This window comes from Hippocampus comes, unplaced genomic scaffold (genome assembly GCF_001891065.2).
Source record: "Hippocampus comes isolate QL1 unplaced genomic scaffold, H_comes_QL1_v1.1 scaffold151, whole genome shotgun sequence".
Taxonomy (NCBI): Eukaryota; Metazoa; Chordata; class Actinopteri; order Syngnathiformes; family Syngnathidae; genus Hippocampus; species Hippocampus comes.
Genome location: NW_017805591.1, coordinates 2,042,197 through 2,059,870, shown reverse-complemented (window position 1 = coordinate 2,059,870; position 17,674 = coordinate 2,042,197). Strand labels below are relative to the sequence as shown.

The window sequence follows — 17,674 nt, the reverse complement described above, 5'->3', positions numbered from 1 at the left end:
AATTGCCTCTCTGTATTTCAGTTAATCACTGCCAGTCATTTTCAGACCCTCCTTTACCCTACCATGTGAACCACCCTCCAACATAACTGATTTGCTTTCCAAGATTCATGTGGGTTCTGCAGTTGCTCCAACATCTATTTGTGTTTATGTAGCTGGGTGAATATCCTCATAGGTGTGTCCATACCATAATTTCTGCAAGTATGGCCTGAAGTAGTTTAAATGCAGCATGTATACAAGTGTGCTCTAACGTGAAGTGTGAAAGTGTAAAATATGTACGACATGGCACACATATAGTTTCATAATTTTATCCAAAACACTGATTTGGAACATACATCATATTTGTTGAGAGTTCTGTACAATGCACGTGGGGTGATGTATGTTTGGAATTGAGATTTCTGCTTACTGTAACAATTCGGACATGATGATTATTAGTCATGATCTTAGTGCTCTGATTTGTAACTGATGATCCAGTTGATGGAATGTATTCCATAGGGTGACGAACAAACCATAGCGGTCCATTATAGATGACGCATGCCAAAGATAATATCAAAGCATCTTCAGGATTAAGAGGCCTTAAAATTCACAGATTTTGTTCACCATTAATTTGTTAATGGCACAGTTTTGAGTGTTTGTCTAGTCTGTTTGGATTATTCTCTATTTGAGATTAGAGCTTCAGGCATCAAGATGCTTGTTCAGCCGACGCACTTTTTCCTTCTTGTTCCTGTTGCCGTGTTTCTTCCAAGGTTTTCCCAACATGGTCTCTGTTCCGGCTTTTCCAGGTGCCACGATTCCGCTGCCTGGTTTGTAGCCCATGAAACCTTGGACTCCTTTAGAGAGTGCTCGTACATTCTCCTAAAACAGACACAAAGATCCAATTTAAAATCACCCAGTCTTTAAACCAGCCTAATAAAATGGAGTGACTGAAGCAGTTTAGAAGTTGTTTATTTACTGCATGAAAGAAGTTCTTGTCCACCATATTTTCAATTCTCTTAATTTTTCCTGTGTTATTGGTCGAAGAAGGGTCACAGTTGTCCAAATCATTTCTTTGGAATTTGCTGTGCTGTGGCTGGAAGTCCTCAGCCTCTATGTGAGGAGGAGGATGGCAGTATAGAAGTTTTCCCTGTGTAAGAAGCAACACTTTATGCAAGGCAATTTGGTTCCCATGACGGTTCGGTTGCTTTGACGAGAAACTTATATTCTGGAGAACTACCGTTGCCATAAATATGCCACATTTTGTGCATTTAAATTTGACTCACATTGACATAATCCTTCAGGATGTAGCGGGCAGATCTGGGCTGATCAGGCTGTCCGTGCGATGTCATAAAGCCTCTCATGTCTGAAAACAACAAAAAATCCTATTCAAAACACAACAATTGTAAACACACGATTCAAAATAAAACCATCTTCTTTGCCTTTTGTTTTTTGTTGAAGAAATATATTCCCCGTGCATTGATTTGGCAAGTATCTGAATAGGACGGTAGGGCAAATGGCAATAAGCTAGAAGACATCCAGGATATAACACAGTGATTTACAAAATCTTTCTTTCGTGATTCCATCAAAAAAATAAGCGACTGAAACAGATTTGAGGGAAAAAAATGGCACTTTCAAAAATGGAGAGAAATTGGACAAATCGGCTAGCTAATATCCATTAATGCGTTCCTGCATAAGAGAAAGCTCATGTCAGCACGGAGGCATACAAATATCTTCTCTATCAAGAAAAGCCACTAGTTGACTTTTTTTTTGTTTTTGTTTTTATTGAAGAATTGTTGTCTGGCTCCTGGTAAAACTGCTACAATGACAACGTTCATGCTTATCTCTTTGGGGCCGCCATTGTTTCTTTACAAGCTTACGGCGTTGTCCAATACAGTGCGCAAAAAGCGCCACGTTTTGCTTTTATTTACAGCTTTAACAATGCTTATTCCAAAGTTAGTTCAGAAGATGTAGTAAAGACAATAATAATGTATTTGTTTATTTTCCAGTAATAAATTATTTCTAGCATTGTAGATTGGACAGTTTTGAATCCATTTAAATCAATGAACTTAATAATTTTGTACTCTACGAATCATTTATTAGTATGTTTGTGAAAAGTTAAATAATGTATTGTTCGGATGGCTCATTTTTGAAGAATACATGATTGTGCATGATCATTTTTACAGTTGTATGACGGCAGGTAAACTGCTGCAATCTTCGTTGCAGTCTTACATCCATACGCCATAAGCAGCTCCTCCGAGGTGGGGTGTCTGTCGGGGTCTTCATCCTCTCGTGGCCTGATGATGTTGATACCATACGTGCCCTCCAGTACATGTCGAGGGATCGTCTGGCAGACTTAATATACTTGTTAAGTTCATAACACTGTTTTTAGAAAGGCAATACTCAGAGATTTGTGGGAATAAATTTCTCAAGTGTAAAGGATATGAGAGAGACTGCTGGTACATGGTCTCTCATCTGGTCAATGGGCAGAATCCCGCAGCAGATCATATCAGCTTTGGTGGAGACAAAGGAGGGCATAACTAGACCGGGGCAGTCACACAGGCACAGCCCTGGCTCCACAAACAAAGTCTGTGAAACATGAAGTGAAATTAACATTCATCCGAAAGGAGTCTACAACACAGAGTGATAAATGACACGGTTGATGCTTGTACCTGAAAGTGCTTCGTGTGTCCAGGGGTTGCAGAGACCGACACTTTTTTGTTTCTTAAAATGGTATTGATAGTTGAACTCTTGCCCACATTCGGATAACCGACCTGTTGAATGCATAATGGTGAAAAATGGTTCATTTCAGCTCGAGATGCACGCTTATGTCTATGACATCTAGCCCACTCTGACCCCACGGCATGTTGCGAGACTCAATAGACTGCACTAAAATTAAAGGACACAACAAATTGGTTGGAAAAATGTACACACCAATCCGACTGTAAGTTGTCCCTCTTTACATCTGGGCCTATTGTGAACCATCTTGAACATCTCCAACAACTCGTCCTTGTGCAACAGGCGAGTGGAATTACGGAAAGGGGTCTCATTGGATTTCCAAACAATATCTTCCTCTTCATGCCCCTCATCTTCTGAGGCAGTAAACCACTCCTCCTCCTCGACAGTTACGCTTTCCCGCAGCTCTTCCCAGTGATCACTCTCCTCTCCCTCCTCATTCTTGTCATCTGCCTCCTTTAGCCTCGAATCTTCATTGTCTGGTTGTGCTCCATCTTCTCGGTCACTCTCTTCAGATTCTGGCTGCTCTACCTCCATGCCCTGTGGAACACACACAGGTGCCTCCCAGTAAATTCTAACATTGGAGAAAAGTTGTTTTATTTCAGTCGTTCAATTACAAATTATTCATTGCCTTTCTGTAATCTACAGTTTGTTTCCATGCATGCTCACCTTTTCTTCTGCATCCAACCTATCACTTTCAGCAAGGGCGGACCAAAACACTGCCCTCAAGCCTTCTTTCTCAAAGTGTCTGGCCCAGGCTCGCCTCTGCTGCCTGGTCAGCAGGTCCGCCTTATTCACCAGCAGCATGTTCACCTTATTCTCTGACACCTCTTTTACATATAACTCCTGGCAGGACATATCAATGCAATTAATACCACATAATGGAAACGAAATTAAAATTAAAAAAACAAAACACTCTCACCAGGTCAGGACATCTGAACAATGATGGATTTCTGGCATCCACGATCTGCACAACAACGTCACTGCAGGAAGTCACAAAATGTCACCTCAATTTTCAAAGACTGCAGTCTGATAAAGAGGGAAGCATTTTTGTTTTGTACCTCCTCTCAATGACTCTCCACAACTGCCTCCAGAACTCCAGATTCCTCTCAAACGGAGTAAGACACAACTTCTGTTCCTCTTCCAGCCTTAGGAAGCAGTAGCAGTTACATTCTTGATACATTGATAAATGAAAGAAATTTAAAAGCTTATAAATACTATGCAGAACATGAATCACTGTGCAAGTTGTCTTCTCCACTCCAGGAAACTGTCCTTTTCTGCCAGCTGCAATGCCTCGGGGCTGGTGCTTTCATCCCAGTGGGGGCTGGGGAAAAAAGATCATAAAATATGATAAAATAAAATGATAAAAGTTCATTAGTTTTTTTTTGTTTTGTTTTTTTGGGGTTACATTTACCGTCGAGGGATTCTGAGAAAATGCTTGTTGTCTTCATGAAGGTTCTTCAGCCTCTTTTTCTCCTCAGCTGTCAATAAGCCTGCTCTAGCTTCTGCTGGTACAAACTTGATGTTGAGTTTCTCTATGAAAAATACAATAAATTAGGAAATGTTCAAAAAAACTATATTATTACTTTAAATTATGGCATCTTGAAAAATACAATAAATTAGGAAATGTTCAAAAAAACTATATTATTACTTTAAATTATGGCATATTGATGTCTGCCTTGCAGAAGAATATTGATCCAATTATTTACTGTCTCTTCAGAAATTGGATGTATTATTTTTCCATTCATTACAAAACAACGTAATAGTATCACCCACCAGCTACGAACTCTGTTCCTGCTAGTTCTGCAGTAGCCAAAAAGTCATCCATGGAACTTTGTTCAGTCACCGACTGCAGGTTCAACCGTCCCCAGTCATAGCCGTCATTCAGCTCACTGGTGTGAAGCTAGAAAGACCAAAAACAAAAAACAAAAGAAACGGTCCAGTAAGTATTCAATGACCTCCTGGGGGGAAAAAAACGTGCTCCTGAGAAGACATTACTACTGTTGCCGATACTTTACACAAATTTCTACCGCAACACTTGTTACAAATGCCATTACCAAGATAATCCATCCACCTTCTGATCCGCTTTATCCTCACAAGGCTCGCGGGGTGTGCTGGAGCCTATCCCAGCCGTCCTCAGGCAGCAGGTGGGGGACACCCTGAACCATTTGCCAGCAAATCACAGGGCACACAGAGACGAGCAACCATCCGTGCTCACACTCACAGCTTGGGACAATTTGGAGCACTCAATCAGCCTGCCAAGCATATTTTTGGAATGTGGGAGGAAACCGGAGTACCCGGAGAAAACCCAAGCAGGCATGGGGAGAACATGCAAACTCCACACAGGAAGGTCGAAGCTGGGATCTAACCCGGTACCGCTGCACTGTGAGGTTGACGCACTAACCACTGGACCAACGGGCCGCCTACAAAGATTACACTCCTCAGTTTTGATTGTCACTCAGAGAATAATACTTTGTAGGAATTCGGCAATATGTTTGATGTACTGTTGTGTTGTAGTTTGCAACGTGTCAGTGCTACAAGCTTTAATATGGAGCGCTGCACCAAATAGTTTGGTTACCTCATGAAGCAATAGCCTCAAACTTTATAGATAGATATGAGATGCATAAATTCCTGTTACCTCCTGTAGCAACAGGAATATTATACAGAGCTTTCTGTATTATGAAGTGCTGTTCTACACTGCAAACAACAAAATCAACAAGAACTTGCCTCATTACCGTGATCTATAATGCAGTTACTCTATGTTCATGGTAGAAAATGAAATAATAAAGGTCCAAATCAGCCATGATTATTATATCTTACCCAACTATACTAGTCTTTCTTGACAAACCAAAGCCACAACGAATGGGGCTATTGTAACTTGAAGAAAGGAACTGACAAACTCCTGAAGACATACATTAAAGTTCTATGTCGAACGACATATTCATTCCCGCCTTGTTAAATACTTAATTGTCATTAGACACAACTATCGGGAAACAAATCTGACCCGTAATGCGTTCTGATACAGTAATATGTGTAAATCAAATGCGTACCCATGTGTCGCCCCTCTTGTTGCCTCGTCCTCTCTGAAGTCTTTCTTTAATCAGAGATCTGCCGAGTGATCCTCCTCCTCCAGCCTTCTTCTTACCCATAACACCTTTTATAGAATCACTTCAACCCACAGCAATGTACTTATCTGGCTATAAAATCACGAAAAGTCACCGACGGAGGTACATGTGCACTGGGTTGTTGTTGGAATAACCGGAAAAGGAATATACCAATTCGGTAAAGGTTTGCCAATGACAGCTTCGATTTTGTATAACCCCGTATTCCAAGCAATAATTTATTCGTGTACGATAAAGCCACTAATATTGTAAATAAAGTTTAATCTGATTAATGTATGTTGTAGCCGACTTGAGTTACATAGTTTTTTTGGAACGTTCGAAATGTGTCCAACTTTCAAAAATGTCCTGAGAGAAAGCGCGACCACGGCAGTTTTTGTTCCCGGTGACTGATTCTGTCTTCGACATAAAAAAAGGCAAGGTGATTTTTTTCAGTGAGTAAATTTAAGAAAAATATCGCAGACAGAAACTAGTCTATCTATATCATTACGTTACGCAGTAACCGAACGTCTCAAATATGTCAAATTGAAATTAAAACTTTGAGACCAATATGTACATTGTTTATTTCAATACTGAATTGAGAATTAATATTCATTTATATTTTTTTAATTTATGAGAAAATTCGTCTTATTTATTTACTTATTTAAGTATTTAATAAATGAATGATGCATGCCATGTGAGATGCAGCTATCGTAAAAAACCGCAGGGTGGCGTCATAGATACTCTCATACTCTGTTGTTGCGTTTCAGGTTACACATTCTCAGTTGGTTTCGTCCCCCCTACAATACCAAAATGGTTTGTGCCAGTATATAGTCATCAGCGCCTGTATAGCCCTCTTCACTCGTCAACTTGACACACAGCATCCTGCAATGGATAACTTTAGAGGATGGACACATAAAGTACGGTGTCTCGTAGAGTAGTATCTCACACGTGTCTTCACTAGGATTAGAAAGCACTGTAAACATTAACTAGACTTTAGAAGTGCTTTTAAAAAGTTCACTTTTCCTTCTCTCTCAGTCGAGGTGCTCGCTGCGAACGGCTCTAAAATGCTTCCTTGGAAGAAGAATAAGTTCGACCTGATCGAGGAAGACAAACAGTCCAAGCAGAAGGGCTATGCGGTGAGTCTCACCTACTCGGCTCTCACCTCCTTCGCCAAGTCGTGCCCCGAGAGCGCGCTCAACCGCGTGGGTAACATGTTCAAGTCCAAGCGGAAAAAGGTCAGGATCACCAGCGACGACCCCACGTACACGGTGTTCTACCTGGGCAACGCCACCACCATCCAGTCTAAGGGGGACGGGTGCACCGACGTGGCAGTGAGCAAGATCTGGGCCAAGAGTGACATGGGCAAGAATGGCACCAAGATGCGGCTCACCATCAGCTCGCAGGGCATCCGCATGGTGCACGTGGACGATAAGGCGAAGAGACCGGGACACTTGTACCTACTGCACCGGATAACCTACTGTGTGGCGGATCCCAGGCTGCCCAAGGTGTTCGCGTGGATTTACCGGCACGAGATGAAGCATAAGGCGGTGATGCTGCGTTGCCACGCCGTGCTCGTGTCCAAGCCGGAGAAGGCGAAAGCTATGGCGTTGCTGCTCTACCAGACCTCGGCCACGGCTCTGGCGGAGTTCAAGCGCCTAAAGCGGAGGGACGACACCCGGCACCAGCAGCAGCAGCTTATCGGGGAGCAAACAATCCCCCTGGCGCCCCTCAGGAAGCTGCTGAACGGCCAGTGCTGCTACAAGCCGCCAGTGGAGCGCAGCCGGAGCGCGCCTAAGTTGGGTTCCATCACGGAGGACTTGTTGGGGGAGGAGGAGGAGGAGAAGGCCATGCACTTTGAATGCGAGGACATTCTGGACACGGAGGAATGTGTGGCCAATGGCAAGCACGAGCTCACTCAGATTATTAACGATTTGGGCGAGATGAGCATAGGCAACGACGTGCAGACGCTGAAAGCTGACCTCAAAGTCACCAGACTACTGTCGGGAGAGAGCACGGGGAGTGAATCGTCCATAGACAGCAGCCATGAGCTCCAGGCACTCTCCAACGGCTTCGAGCAGATAAAAGTACAGTGAATAATAGTGACAATAAGCCGTTGTTGTGTGTTGAGCCAACGTGTCTCCTCTCCTCCTTGACACAAACACCTGTTGACAGCATGCAGACTTTCTTAAATGTGTGCCTCTACAACAATGTGAGGAGGGGTTACACAAATATTCACATGATTTGGGAGATATAATGATATTGAGGAATTTGTTTGGGGGGGGGGGTCTATTTGGGGATGTGTGCTTATAACCTGCCAAATTCTGGTGTTCCAAAAAGTAGCACACGCAGGACTAATTCCCATCTTTTATTTAAGAGGATTTTCCTCAAGACTTGTTTACCCAAATTTTCGTATTGGTGAAAAATAACATCATTTGTTTAAATCGTGCCGACGAGCATCTAGAAATATTCAGTTTAGTCTTTTTTTTTCCATTTATTCGGTGGTGGGGAACCTGATATGGCATGCCAAGTGCATTTCCTCCAGCCTGCCATTGTAACATTTAACCCACACATGCTCAGAATATATGATAATAGTTGGTTGTATTTTTGTCAGATTCCCCACCCCTGCCTTAGTGGATCCAGACCTTTTTTGTTTTGTGTTTTTAGATGACAACCCCTTCTGTTCTTTAATTTTGCACTGTTGTCAACGTTACTCAAGTGTCACATTGACCACAATGTACATAATGTCTGTTTTTGTGATGTTGTCTAAAACATAAATGTCATATCTTTGCTGTGCAAAAGAAAATACACCTTTTATACAAGATGTAAGGTCAGATGTTTTAAAATATAAATATGTATTTTTTCTGAAATAATACAAAATGTGGTTTGCTCTGTGAACCTCATTAATAATAAAAAAAAAAGACATCATCAAATGTGTCAATTCATTTGTGTGAGAACATACGCTCTTTTGTCATGTTTGCACCCAAAGAAAAACACGTTTCTCCACTTTGGGGGAGTTTTTGTTTGGCATCCAAAACCAATTTTAAGAAGATTAGATTGGAAAGGCACACTTTTCATTGTGCAGCAACTATACACTGAAAATGATTGAAGGCCATATTTGTATGGAATCAATATGGGTTGTAAAATAGACAGTCTGTTAATAGATACTCGATTATATTTTCCTTCAATAGATTTTAGGGTGTTTTCCCCAATGGGAGCAGGCTGTTGAGAAGTTATTTTGTCAGGCCACTGAGGTCTCATTCATTGTCATCAGCCTCGGGGCATGGACACAGCACGTCACAGGCAGTTTGAACATCACGTGGCTCTGAATGACAGGCAACAGAAGCACTGGGACTAATAGAATGTTTTATGATTTTAAAAAAATACGACTGTTTTATGTGCACAAAGTCATGTGTCACATGATTATCATTGTCTATTTTGTCGTAGAAAGGGTTCTGTCAGTCGTCATCTGTACCTGTGGGTAAAAAACAAAAAAAGCAAAAAAGGACGTTTCGCTTCTCTCACAGAAGCTTCGTCAGCGGTAGACAACCCTGAAGTCTCCGTGAAGACTCCGGAAAGTTGCTCTGCGCTAAAAAGCTGAGCGTGGCCTGTTTGAGGACTGGGTGGGGATGGTTAGTCACGCCCCTATTGGTTTATTAGAGGCCCATTGGTTTCTAAATTCCCTATCATTGGGTCTTGATTAGGCCTATTAATAGGCTATTAATAGGCCTATTAATAGCCTTGATTAGGCCTATTAATAGGCTATTAATAGGCTATTAATAGGCCTATTAATAGGCTATTAATAGGCCTATTAATAGGCTATTAATAGGCCTAATGAAGACCCAATGATAGGGAATTTAGAAACCAATGGGCCTCTAATAAACCAATAGGGGCGTGACTAACCATCCCCACCCAGTCCTCAAACAGGCCACGCTCAGCTTTTTAGCGCAGAGCAACTTCCCGGAGTCTTCACGGAGACTTCAGGGTTGTCTACCGCTGACGAAGCTTCTGTGAGAGAAGCGAAACGTCCTTTTTTGCTTTTTTTGTTTTTTACCCACAGGTACAGATGACGACTGACAGAACCCTTTCTACGATGGAACTTTCCTGTACGACTGAGAGCCTCCACAAGCATTGTCTATTTTGGACAAAACAAGAAATTCCTTTCTTGAGTGGAACTTGTCCACAACTCAGAAATGACCCTCCCAAAAATACAAAGGACAAAACACGTGCCTTGTGACCACACTGTAAAAAAACACGTGTAGTTTGGGCTAAAACAGGAATTTAGGTTGGAAAAAAATTTGGGATATAAATTACTCAAATTTTTGACAAAAATGTTAGGTAGCACAACAAAACTTAGCAAGTTGTTCTGGCTTATATACTGTACCTACTGATATATATCTTTAAGTTGCGGTTCCATAAAAGGGACAGCCGTTCTGAAAACTTATTTCTTTATTGTGAAATTCAGGAAAGCCAATTTTTACAAGAGCAAAACTTAAAACATTTAGTCCAATTGCCCAACGTAAAATCTAATCAGAGTTTGCTGCCTTGACATTTGTAGTTTAGCCAAACGTTGTTTTTTTTTGTTTGTTTGTTTTGTTTTGTTTTTACAGTGCACCAATGCTGACAAGTTTAAATATCCTGTACACTCTGACAATTGGCGGGCAACACAAATGTCACCGTCCAAGTTGCCCCTCATTAGGCTCAGTGATATAACAACTGGACCAAAGCACACAACTCTATTGATGTATTGATACATGTGGCACGGCTTGCAGTAACAGAGATGAAGCAAGTGCACAGACACAGCAGAAAAAGCTGGCATGAGGGAAGCAATAAAGCCAAAAGAAGGAAAATATGCAAGGCGACCTTTATCTTGTAAGGACAGCTGATAGAATCCCACTGGCCACGCTAAATCCAACACTGAAAACAATATTCTCCCTCTCTATGAATTTAGGTAGAGATTCAAAGACAAAAAAAGGAATTTTGCATTTCAGCCACTGGCTTAGTATACAAACAAACCCAAGGGTTGAAACTCTGCTCCCCGGCAGGACCTCAAAGTGAGTCATTGTTTGCTTGCGTTGTGTTTTTCCTTTGCCTTTGTTGATCACTGACTTCGACATGATTGTAATTGCTCAACATACATTTTGTCTTTCCAGTGCAATGTGACTGTGGTTGAAGGCAAACTGCACATGTATCCGCGTCGACGAGGCGACATTGTCATGTGTCCCGCCAAATGTGATCTGTGGCCATGGCCTCGCGCACGCAAACAAAACACTTGTCGGCTGCTCTTGCCGTTAGCAGCGGCTCAATACAATTCGAGGTGAATGAATTTTTCCCTGACCTACATTGTCACAGCAACATCTGTTACACCTCAGCGAAAATCAGCAGTGTTTTCACACAGGCTTTGCTTAACTAAGGCCATATACAGACAGTGTGGCTATTAAAAATATGATAGTGTTTGCGATGACGAGTGCTTTTCAAACATCCAAAGGTGCCAATGCCTGCCCTACCTTACAGATAAAGAGAGTCCATTGATGTTTACTTGTTAAACAAACACGTAGATGTTTGCTCAACTCACTATTTGGCTTGGCAGCATGAAAGAGGCTTCCCATCTACAAGACAGTGTAAATCAAATATAAATCTGGCTGCATCAACTTATGTTGCCAAGTTCAATGTTATAGCTCTCAGTAGAGTCTCCAGAAAAGCACTCATGTGACAAAACTGGCCCTCAGGTTAGAAATACAAGTTTGAAGCCCTGGCATGTGTTTTGTCTTATGTACAAAACTTGGAAATAATACATGGCATATTTTAGAAGGATTTGTTCCCAAGAACAAACCAATCCATCCATCCGTCTGTCATACAAACCGCTTATCCTCACCAGGGTCACGGGTGAAAAACTATTATTCACAAATTTAAACGTGAGTTGAATAATTAAAGGAACTATGAATTGTGATTTGTCCTTTTTTGCATCCATCCATCCATTCTTTTTCTATAGCGCATATCCTCATAAGGGTAACTAGTGCACTGGAGCCTATCCCAGAAATTTGGGCCAGAGGCGGCGTGTACCCTGTACTGGTCCCTAGCCAATTGCAGGGCACATATACTGTAGTTTAGACCAGGGGTCCCCAACCTTTTTTGCCCCACGGACCGGTTTATGTCAGACAATATTTTCAGGGACCGGCATTTAAGGTGTGGCGGAAATAATACAACAAAATAATATGGTATGAGCTGCATGAAAACTGTGGTGTTTTCGAAATATAATAATAAACACAAGGAGCGTCTAATCTGGCCGCAACACTCCAATCGCTATGGCAATGTTTAATGCCTTCAAAATACGATACAACGCAAATTCAAAGTGCATGAAAATGACGACTCACCACAGCACCGAGCTTGATTTTCTGCAACCAGACGGTCCCATCTCGGGGTAATAGGAGAGACAATGACACCGCAAGTGTGTGGTTTATGTCCAGTCTACTTCGTAATTTTGTTTTCGTCGCCGTTGCTGCATAATCCCCCCGCCTCACACCGGTAGGATGTCGGAAATAGCAAAAGTGCTATTGTGGCGATCTCAGAGTATTCAGACATAACTTTAATCCAGTTGTCTCGAACGTACTTTTAAGGCCGCCGTCATTTGCGATCTCCAGCAGTTTTTTTACTCATTTTGCGAGCTCCGGTGTTTGTTTTTAGCCTAATTGGTCGCGTTACAGAGAAGCGTGGCTTGACGTGTGTCAAGCTGGACACAGACGGATGTAACGGAGAATCCGGTTAGTTTTCAAAATAAAACATCTTTCGTATTCCGAAATAAATAAAACGGAATTAAGGCAAGTTCTTTCTGTGCGGCCCGGTACCAAATGCCCGGCGGCCCGGTACCGGTCCGCGGACCGGCGGTTGGGGACCCCTGGTTTAGACAGTTTAGAACAGTCGCTCTTGACCTGACTTTCACACACACACACGCACACGCACACACACACACACACACACACACACACACACACACACACACACAAAATGAAATCAATGAAAATTTACTGCAGCTTAATGTGACTTTTTCTGTTGCATTTCACCTTTGGCAAATGGCACTCTGATATAATTTATGCAACATACTCTACCACGAACAGGACAAGCTGAAAGGAAAAAAGACAGCACTTTTCTTTGTTTTATTGTCTGCTATCTTGTTCACTAGGACACATCCAATGCAAGTTGCCCACATTTGGAAATCGTTGCCAGGCAGTCTACCATGAAGTGGCATGAATGCTTTTTCCACTTGTTCGTCTATTGCTTTTAGGATTTTGAAATCACTCTGCCAACCCATCTATTATTGGATGCGCTATTTGCTGTCACAGTGACACCGCTCCATAGTTGAACATTTTTCATCTCGAGGCGTGGTGCTTTGGCGGCAAGTGCCGTCCTTGAGCACCACGACGCGTCATCGCGCCCTCGCAGCACATACACAATGAAGGGATTTGTCAACAGCATACTGAGCCCTGCTGTGTGCAGTGTGAAAAAGCATTCACAGACAGAAGAATGGCTGCAGGCACGTGCACTGATATGTGAGTCAAGACATACATGCATACATATATACAGGCAAAACATGCATGTTTTGGGAATTTGGAAAATGCAACTTGAGCACAGGGAACACATGCAAATCCCAAACAGAAAGGAATGAACCCAGATTCAAACCTGCAACTTCAGAACTGTGGGCTGCCCACTGACCCTGTCCTTTTTTTCTTGACTATAAATGCATAAATTTTCACAATTTATCTGATTTTGTCCCAGTATTCTCTGCAATGTGGGAAAACATTATTATTACAATTGCTGAGCTTTGCATACATTTTCATGGTCTTTCTTTTCAGTAAAATAATGCATATTTTTATTTAAAATATTTGTATTTTTATTTTTAAAGAAAAATATTCATGAATTTCACGGTTGGATCAGATGACGCAGGAGATGTTACAGCAGCCTGAGTCAGAGCTGTCAAGCAAATGTACGGGAACATTTCCACAAATTGCTCGTCACAAGTTCATCCACACCCAGTGAACATAATTAGATGTTTCGTAGTGGCTGTTATGAAGAATTCCTGGCAGGTGCTGAGCTCAACGCTGTCATTTGTGATGACGCAGAGTGTAATTAAAACACCACACATTCATTAAAGGCACCCCTTGCTGGAGGTGATTTCAATGAGTCACAAAGTAGAATGATGAGAGGAATTACTGCATGTAATACTGATGGCAGCCAACTAGAAACAATGAAATCTAAAAGAGGCAACTACTCTTCTCTTTAATTTACACTTCTCTGTCAGACATCCTCCAGGACCTGACCGTGTGTGTGTGTGTGTGTGTGTGTGTGTGTGTGTGTGTGTGTGTGTGTGTGTGTGTGTGTGTGTGTGTGTGTGTGTGTTGTGTGTGTGTGTGTGTGTGTGTGTGTGTGTGTGTGTGTGTGTGTGTGGGTGTCATTTCATTCAAATTTTAATTGAATATTGAGTGGTGTGCTGTCAATCAAGCCTCAATGAATTCCTGAGAAGTAACACCCACAGAGAATAATGGTCCGTCGATACTCCTTAAAAAGGGTGCATTGCCTATGCAGTCATTATATTGTGCCTTAGCAATGAGTGGAGGTGTGATCTGGCTGAGATCTGCTTGGGAAAACATAACGGCATAAGCCACACTATATGAACAAAAGTATTTGGCCGCCTCACCATTCCTCATAATGGGGATTGCCAATGGTCGAAATCTGTGCTTTACGTCAACCTAAAAGTGTTTGGGCTGAGGTCTGGCTTTTTGACACAGTAAACTCATTTACACTCGCCTTTATGGATTTTTCTTTGTGGACTGGGGTATCGACATGTTGGAACAAGAAAAGGGGCCTTCCACAAAGAGTTTCCACTAGGTTTGAATATATATTTGTGCTATTTTAAAACGTCGTCAATCTTGACGCACGGTAGGAAATGTGTGCAGGTGCAAAGGGACTTCTACTTCCTTTCCCAGTCAAGCATGCACTTCCCAATACAGTGCACACAGTGTTCTTTTGCTCCCCACATTGTATGAGTGGTTGACATCTGAGAGGCTCTGACTGTGTCATGATTTGACAACAGGTTTGTTACACATACCAATCGCAAGCATAGGGCTAACCCCTGGGAACATACTGTACAAGTGTTCCAGTGATAATGTGAACAGGTTTATCCTGAACAGTTACGATGTTTGCCAATCACAACTGAAGAAACGTTTCACAGCAGGAATAAATTGTTAACAGAATCATAGGAATTAATCTCAGTTGTGATAGTGCTCGGAACGTAATTACTTTTATTCCCGCGTACATATAAAATTACCAGGAAAAATAATTGTAATATTAAGAGAATCAACTTAAAAAAAAAATCACATTGAAGTATTCAGCTTAAAAACATTTTCAAGTGACTTAATTTTAACATTGGTATAAAAAGCATCAAACTCAAGGCGCTGGCGCCAGATCAAGCCAGCTTCATCATTTTATGGAGGCTGCCAAAGGAAATTCCGTGCATCAACTTCATGTTTCTGGCTAAAGTACCCAAATTGAAATTGTCTTCACTTTTGAAAGTGGTGAAATATTGCAAACATTTTTGTTAACAAATCCCTTTTTAAAATAAGGGTAATATTTGAACAGACAGATTTTTGAATTGAATTGAATTGAATCCAACTTTATTGTCAAATGTGCTGTACGTTTTACTGGCCTCTGATTGGAAAACTAATTATTCATCAATTTACTGAACAGGATTAGTGGGTGTTGAAAATGGATGGACAATGTAATATGACATTTATTTGGGTTCACAGTCAAAACGCCCCTCAGAAGGAAAATCATAACTACGACGTGGACCGCGGCAAAAATGAGTTTGACACCCCTGCCTATTGCCATTTTTCTCCCTGAATATTACAACTTTATTCTTGTATTTATGTGTATTTATGTGGACGTTATTCTTGCAGCATTAAGCCTTTTTCTTGTAGTCATAATTGTATTGTTTTAATTTCAGTTTATTTTTCTTGAAATGTAATTTTTCTTAAAAGATAATACAGATTTTAACATATATTTGCATGGAAAATTGTGACTTTATTATCATACGATTGTGACTTTCTCTTCTTTATAAATATATTAGCGTTATTTTGAGATATATTTTTCTCGTAAAATGTCAACTTTATTCTCGAATAGTACAACTTTGGTGACCTAAGTTTTACAATATTATTCCTGGATCACTTCTTGATTGTCAGTGGCCCTTATATTCTTTCGTATTTACGTACACTTGCAGGTGGCTATATATTAAAGTAGTTCAGTGCTTACTGTCGCCATTGAGTTTTGGACAACGCGAGGCCTTTGAGACATGATGCTGAGTGGCACACTTACCACTAGCTCTCCTTACAGAGTGTCTGGTGAAATAAGTGGTGTCTGTGTCCATGGACTCACCCGACGAGGCCGTGAAACTTTATATCTCGCAGTGTCCCACTCAGCGAGCGGCGCACTTGTTTTCCACTTGCAGCAACACAAAAGCCTTGCCCCTGGAGAGCCATATATTTCAGCAGGGTTATTTTGGTCTTTCCACTCACAGGGAGGAAATGGAATAATAACCTAGCATAGAGAAAAGAAAAATCACTGGCTGACCTCTCGGACGCTGACTGTCTGAGGGCGAAGCAACCTGGGGGGATCCTTTTATGAGTCGACCAAGATACCCATCAGTATGTTTTGAGCTTGCATTGTGCAGTAATGACAGCAAGGAGGGGAAGCAGGCTATGTGCGCGCAACCTTAGTTAACGTAAAGTCTGGCCTACTTTTCTCATGTTGAATCCTCATGTGTAATTTTCCTGATTCAAATGCAGACAGGAAACCTGTCCAGTGGGAGGCTTGTCACTGTTGTCCCATAGAATGAACTGTCAGTCTTTGGGTTGTGTTCCTACTGTGCATCAGAAAGTGTCTGAAGCAGGCCTAATGTGAGTTTTTTTCAAAGTCATAAAAGGCATAATAGTCGGGTGTCTATAAAAGATTATCCTGAGTGATTATCGTGTGGGGTGAAATCTGTTCAAAAATTCTTAAACCTGTACAGCATTTACAAATGTAAATACTCAGCCGATACATTGACTCCATGATTGTGATGTGAAAAAGATAGATAGTCGTTACCATTGAAGCTAAGAGTTAGCCAGTCCTCTCCTACTCTTGCTCTTTTTTCTTCTTTGTATTTTACAATAGTGCTCTGCGGCAACATGCTGCCGCTCACAGGTCACTCTTGGTACGACACCACACATCTGTTTCGGGAGAGGAGACTTGTGATTCTCAGTGGCTATATGGTTATATGTGATATGCGGTGTTGGTCATTTGGAGTACACTGCACTCTATAAAAGCACAAAGCACAAACAAAGCAATTTTTCCTTGTCATGTGTCGGCTCACATTTTAAAAGTCTGTTAAAATGTTGATGTCGGAGACATGTAAAAGTCCACACTGCTATAAAACATTACTTATCTACATTGTGCCGGGATGGTTACATAAATGACTATCGCTGCAACACACCCCTGAATATTGCACTTTGTGCTTGTTGTTTAATGTCTTCTGAAGAGCAAGCTATTCCTCACTTGATTATTCATTAATAAACAAACCATCTGAACTCACTGACGCACTACAGTGGAGGGAGCGATTAGATTGGCATGGGTAGAATCAATTTGGATTTTTTTCCATGGTTTGACTGAGCTGAACAGCACAGACTGCTGTCACCAATGGACGCCAGCTATCAAGAACATAGAGGCTAACTGCAACCAACTAACTGTGGCAGTGAGAAGGGGATGTCGATAGAGAAACACGCCGAATGGGTGCAGTCACCCGAGTAATTATACAAAAATATTTTTTTTTACCACACACAAAA

General features: G+C 41.5%; 2 protein-coding genes and 1 long non-coding RNA gene across 3 annotated transcripts in view; 1 reads left to right on the top strand and 2 right to left on the bottom strand.

Annotated features, from left to right (window-relative positions):
• Positions 1-291: 291 nt before the first annotated feature.
• Positions 292-6,145, bottom strand: lsg1 (large 60S subunit nuclear export GTPase 1). The gene is made up of 14 exons (XM_019880376.1): positions 5,757-6,145; positions 4,483-4,609; positions 4,121-4,241; positions 3,944-4,030; positions 3,768-3,854; positions 3,629-3,689; positions 3,376-3,552; positions 2,905-3,246; positions 2,643-2,744; positions 2,416-2,559; positions 2,203-2,326; positions 1,257-1,336; positions 950-1,120; positions 292-852 (listed from the first exon to the last, which is right to left on the bottom strand). The coding sequence occupies exons 1-14, from the start codon at positions 5,853-5,855 to the stop codon at positions 673-675; spliced, it is 1,902 nt and encodes a 633-aa protein (XP_019735935.1). The 5' UTR covers positions 5,856-6,145; the 3' UTR covers positions 292-672.
• Positions 6,146-6,654: 509 nt separating this feature from the next.
• On the top strand, positions 6,655-8,725 carry fam43a (family with sequence similarity 43 member A). Its single transcript, XM_019880375.1, has 2 exons — positions 6,655-6,724; positions 6,843-8,725. Exon 2 carries the CDS (start codon positions 6,872-6,874, stop codon positions 7,898-7,900), a length of 1,029 nt encoding a protein of 342 aa, XP_019735934.1. The 5' UTR covers positions 6,655-6,724; positions 6,843-6,871; the 3' UTR covers positions 7,901-8,725.
• An 8,140-nt stretch (positions 8,726-16,865) lies between these two features.
• The window catches only part of LOC109521988 (uncharacterized), a 28,762-nt gene continuing 27,953 nt past the window's right edge, over positions 16,866-17,674 (bottom strand). The window contains exon 3 of the long non-coding RNA XR_002169476.1: positions 16,866-17,062. This is a non-coding gene — a long non-coding RNA (uncharacterized LOC109521988). The remainder of the gene's footprint in view (positions 17,063-17,674) is intronic.

Coding starts and splice junctions, on each gene's coding strand:
- lsg1 (XM_019880376.1), bottom strand. CDS start 5,855: ATGGGTAAGAAGAAGGCTGGAGGAGGAGGATCACTCGGCAGATCTCTG. Junction 3,690..3,767: donor TGGAGAGTCATTGAGAGGAG/GTACAAAACAAA, acceptor GACTTCCTGCAG/TGACGTTGTTGTGCAGATCG. Junction 2,745..2,904: donor GACAACTTACAGTCGGATTG/GTGTGTACATTT, acceptor TGCATTCAACAG/GTCGGTTATCCGAATGTGGG.
- fam43a (XM_019880375.1), top strand. CDS start 6,872: ATGCTTCCTTGGAAGAAGAATAAGTTCGACCTGATCGAGGAAGACAAA.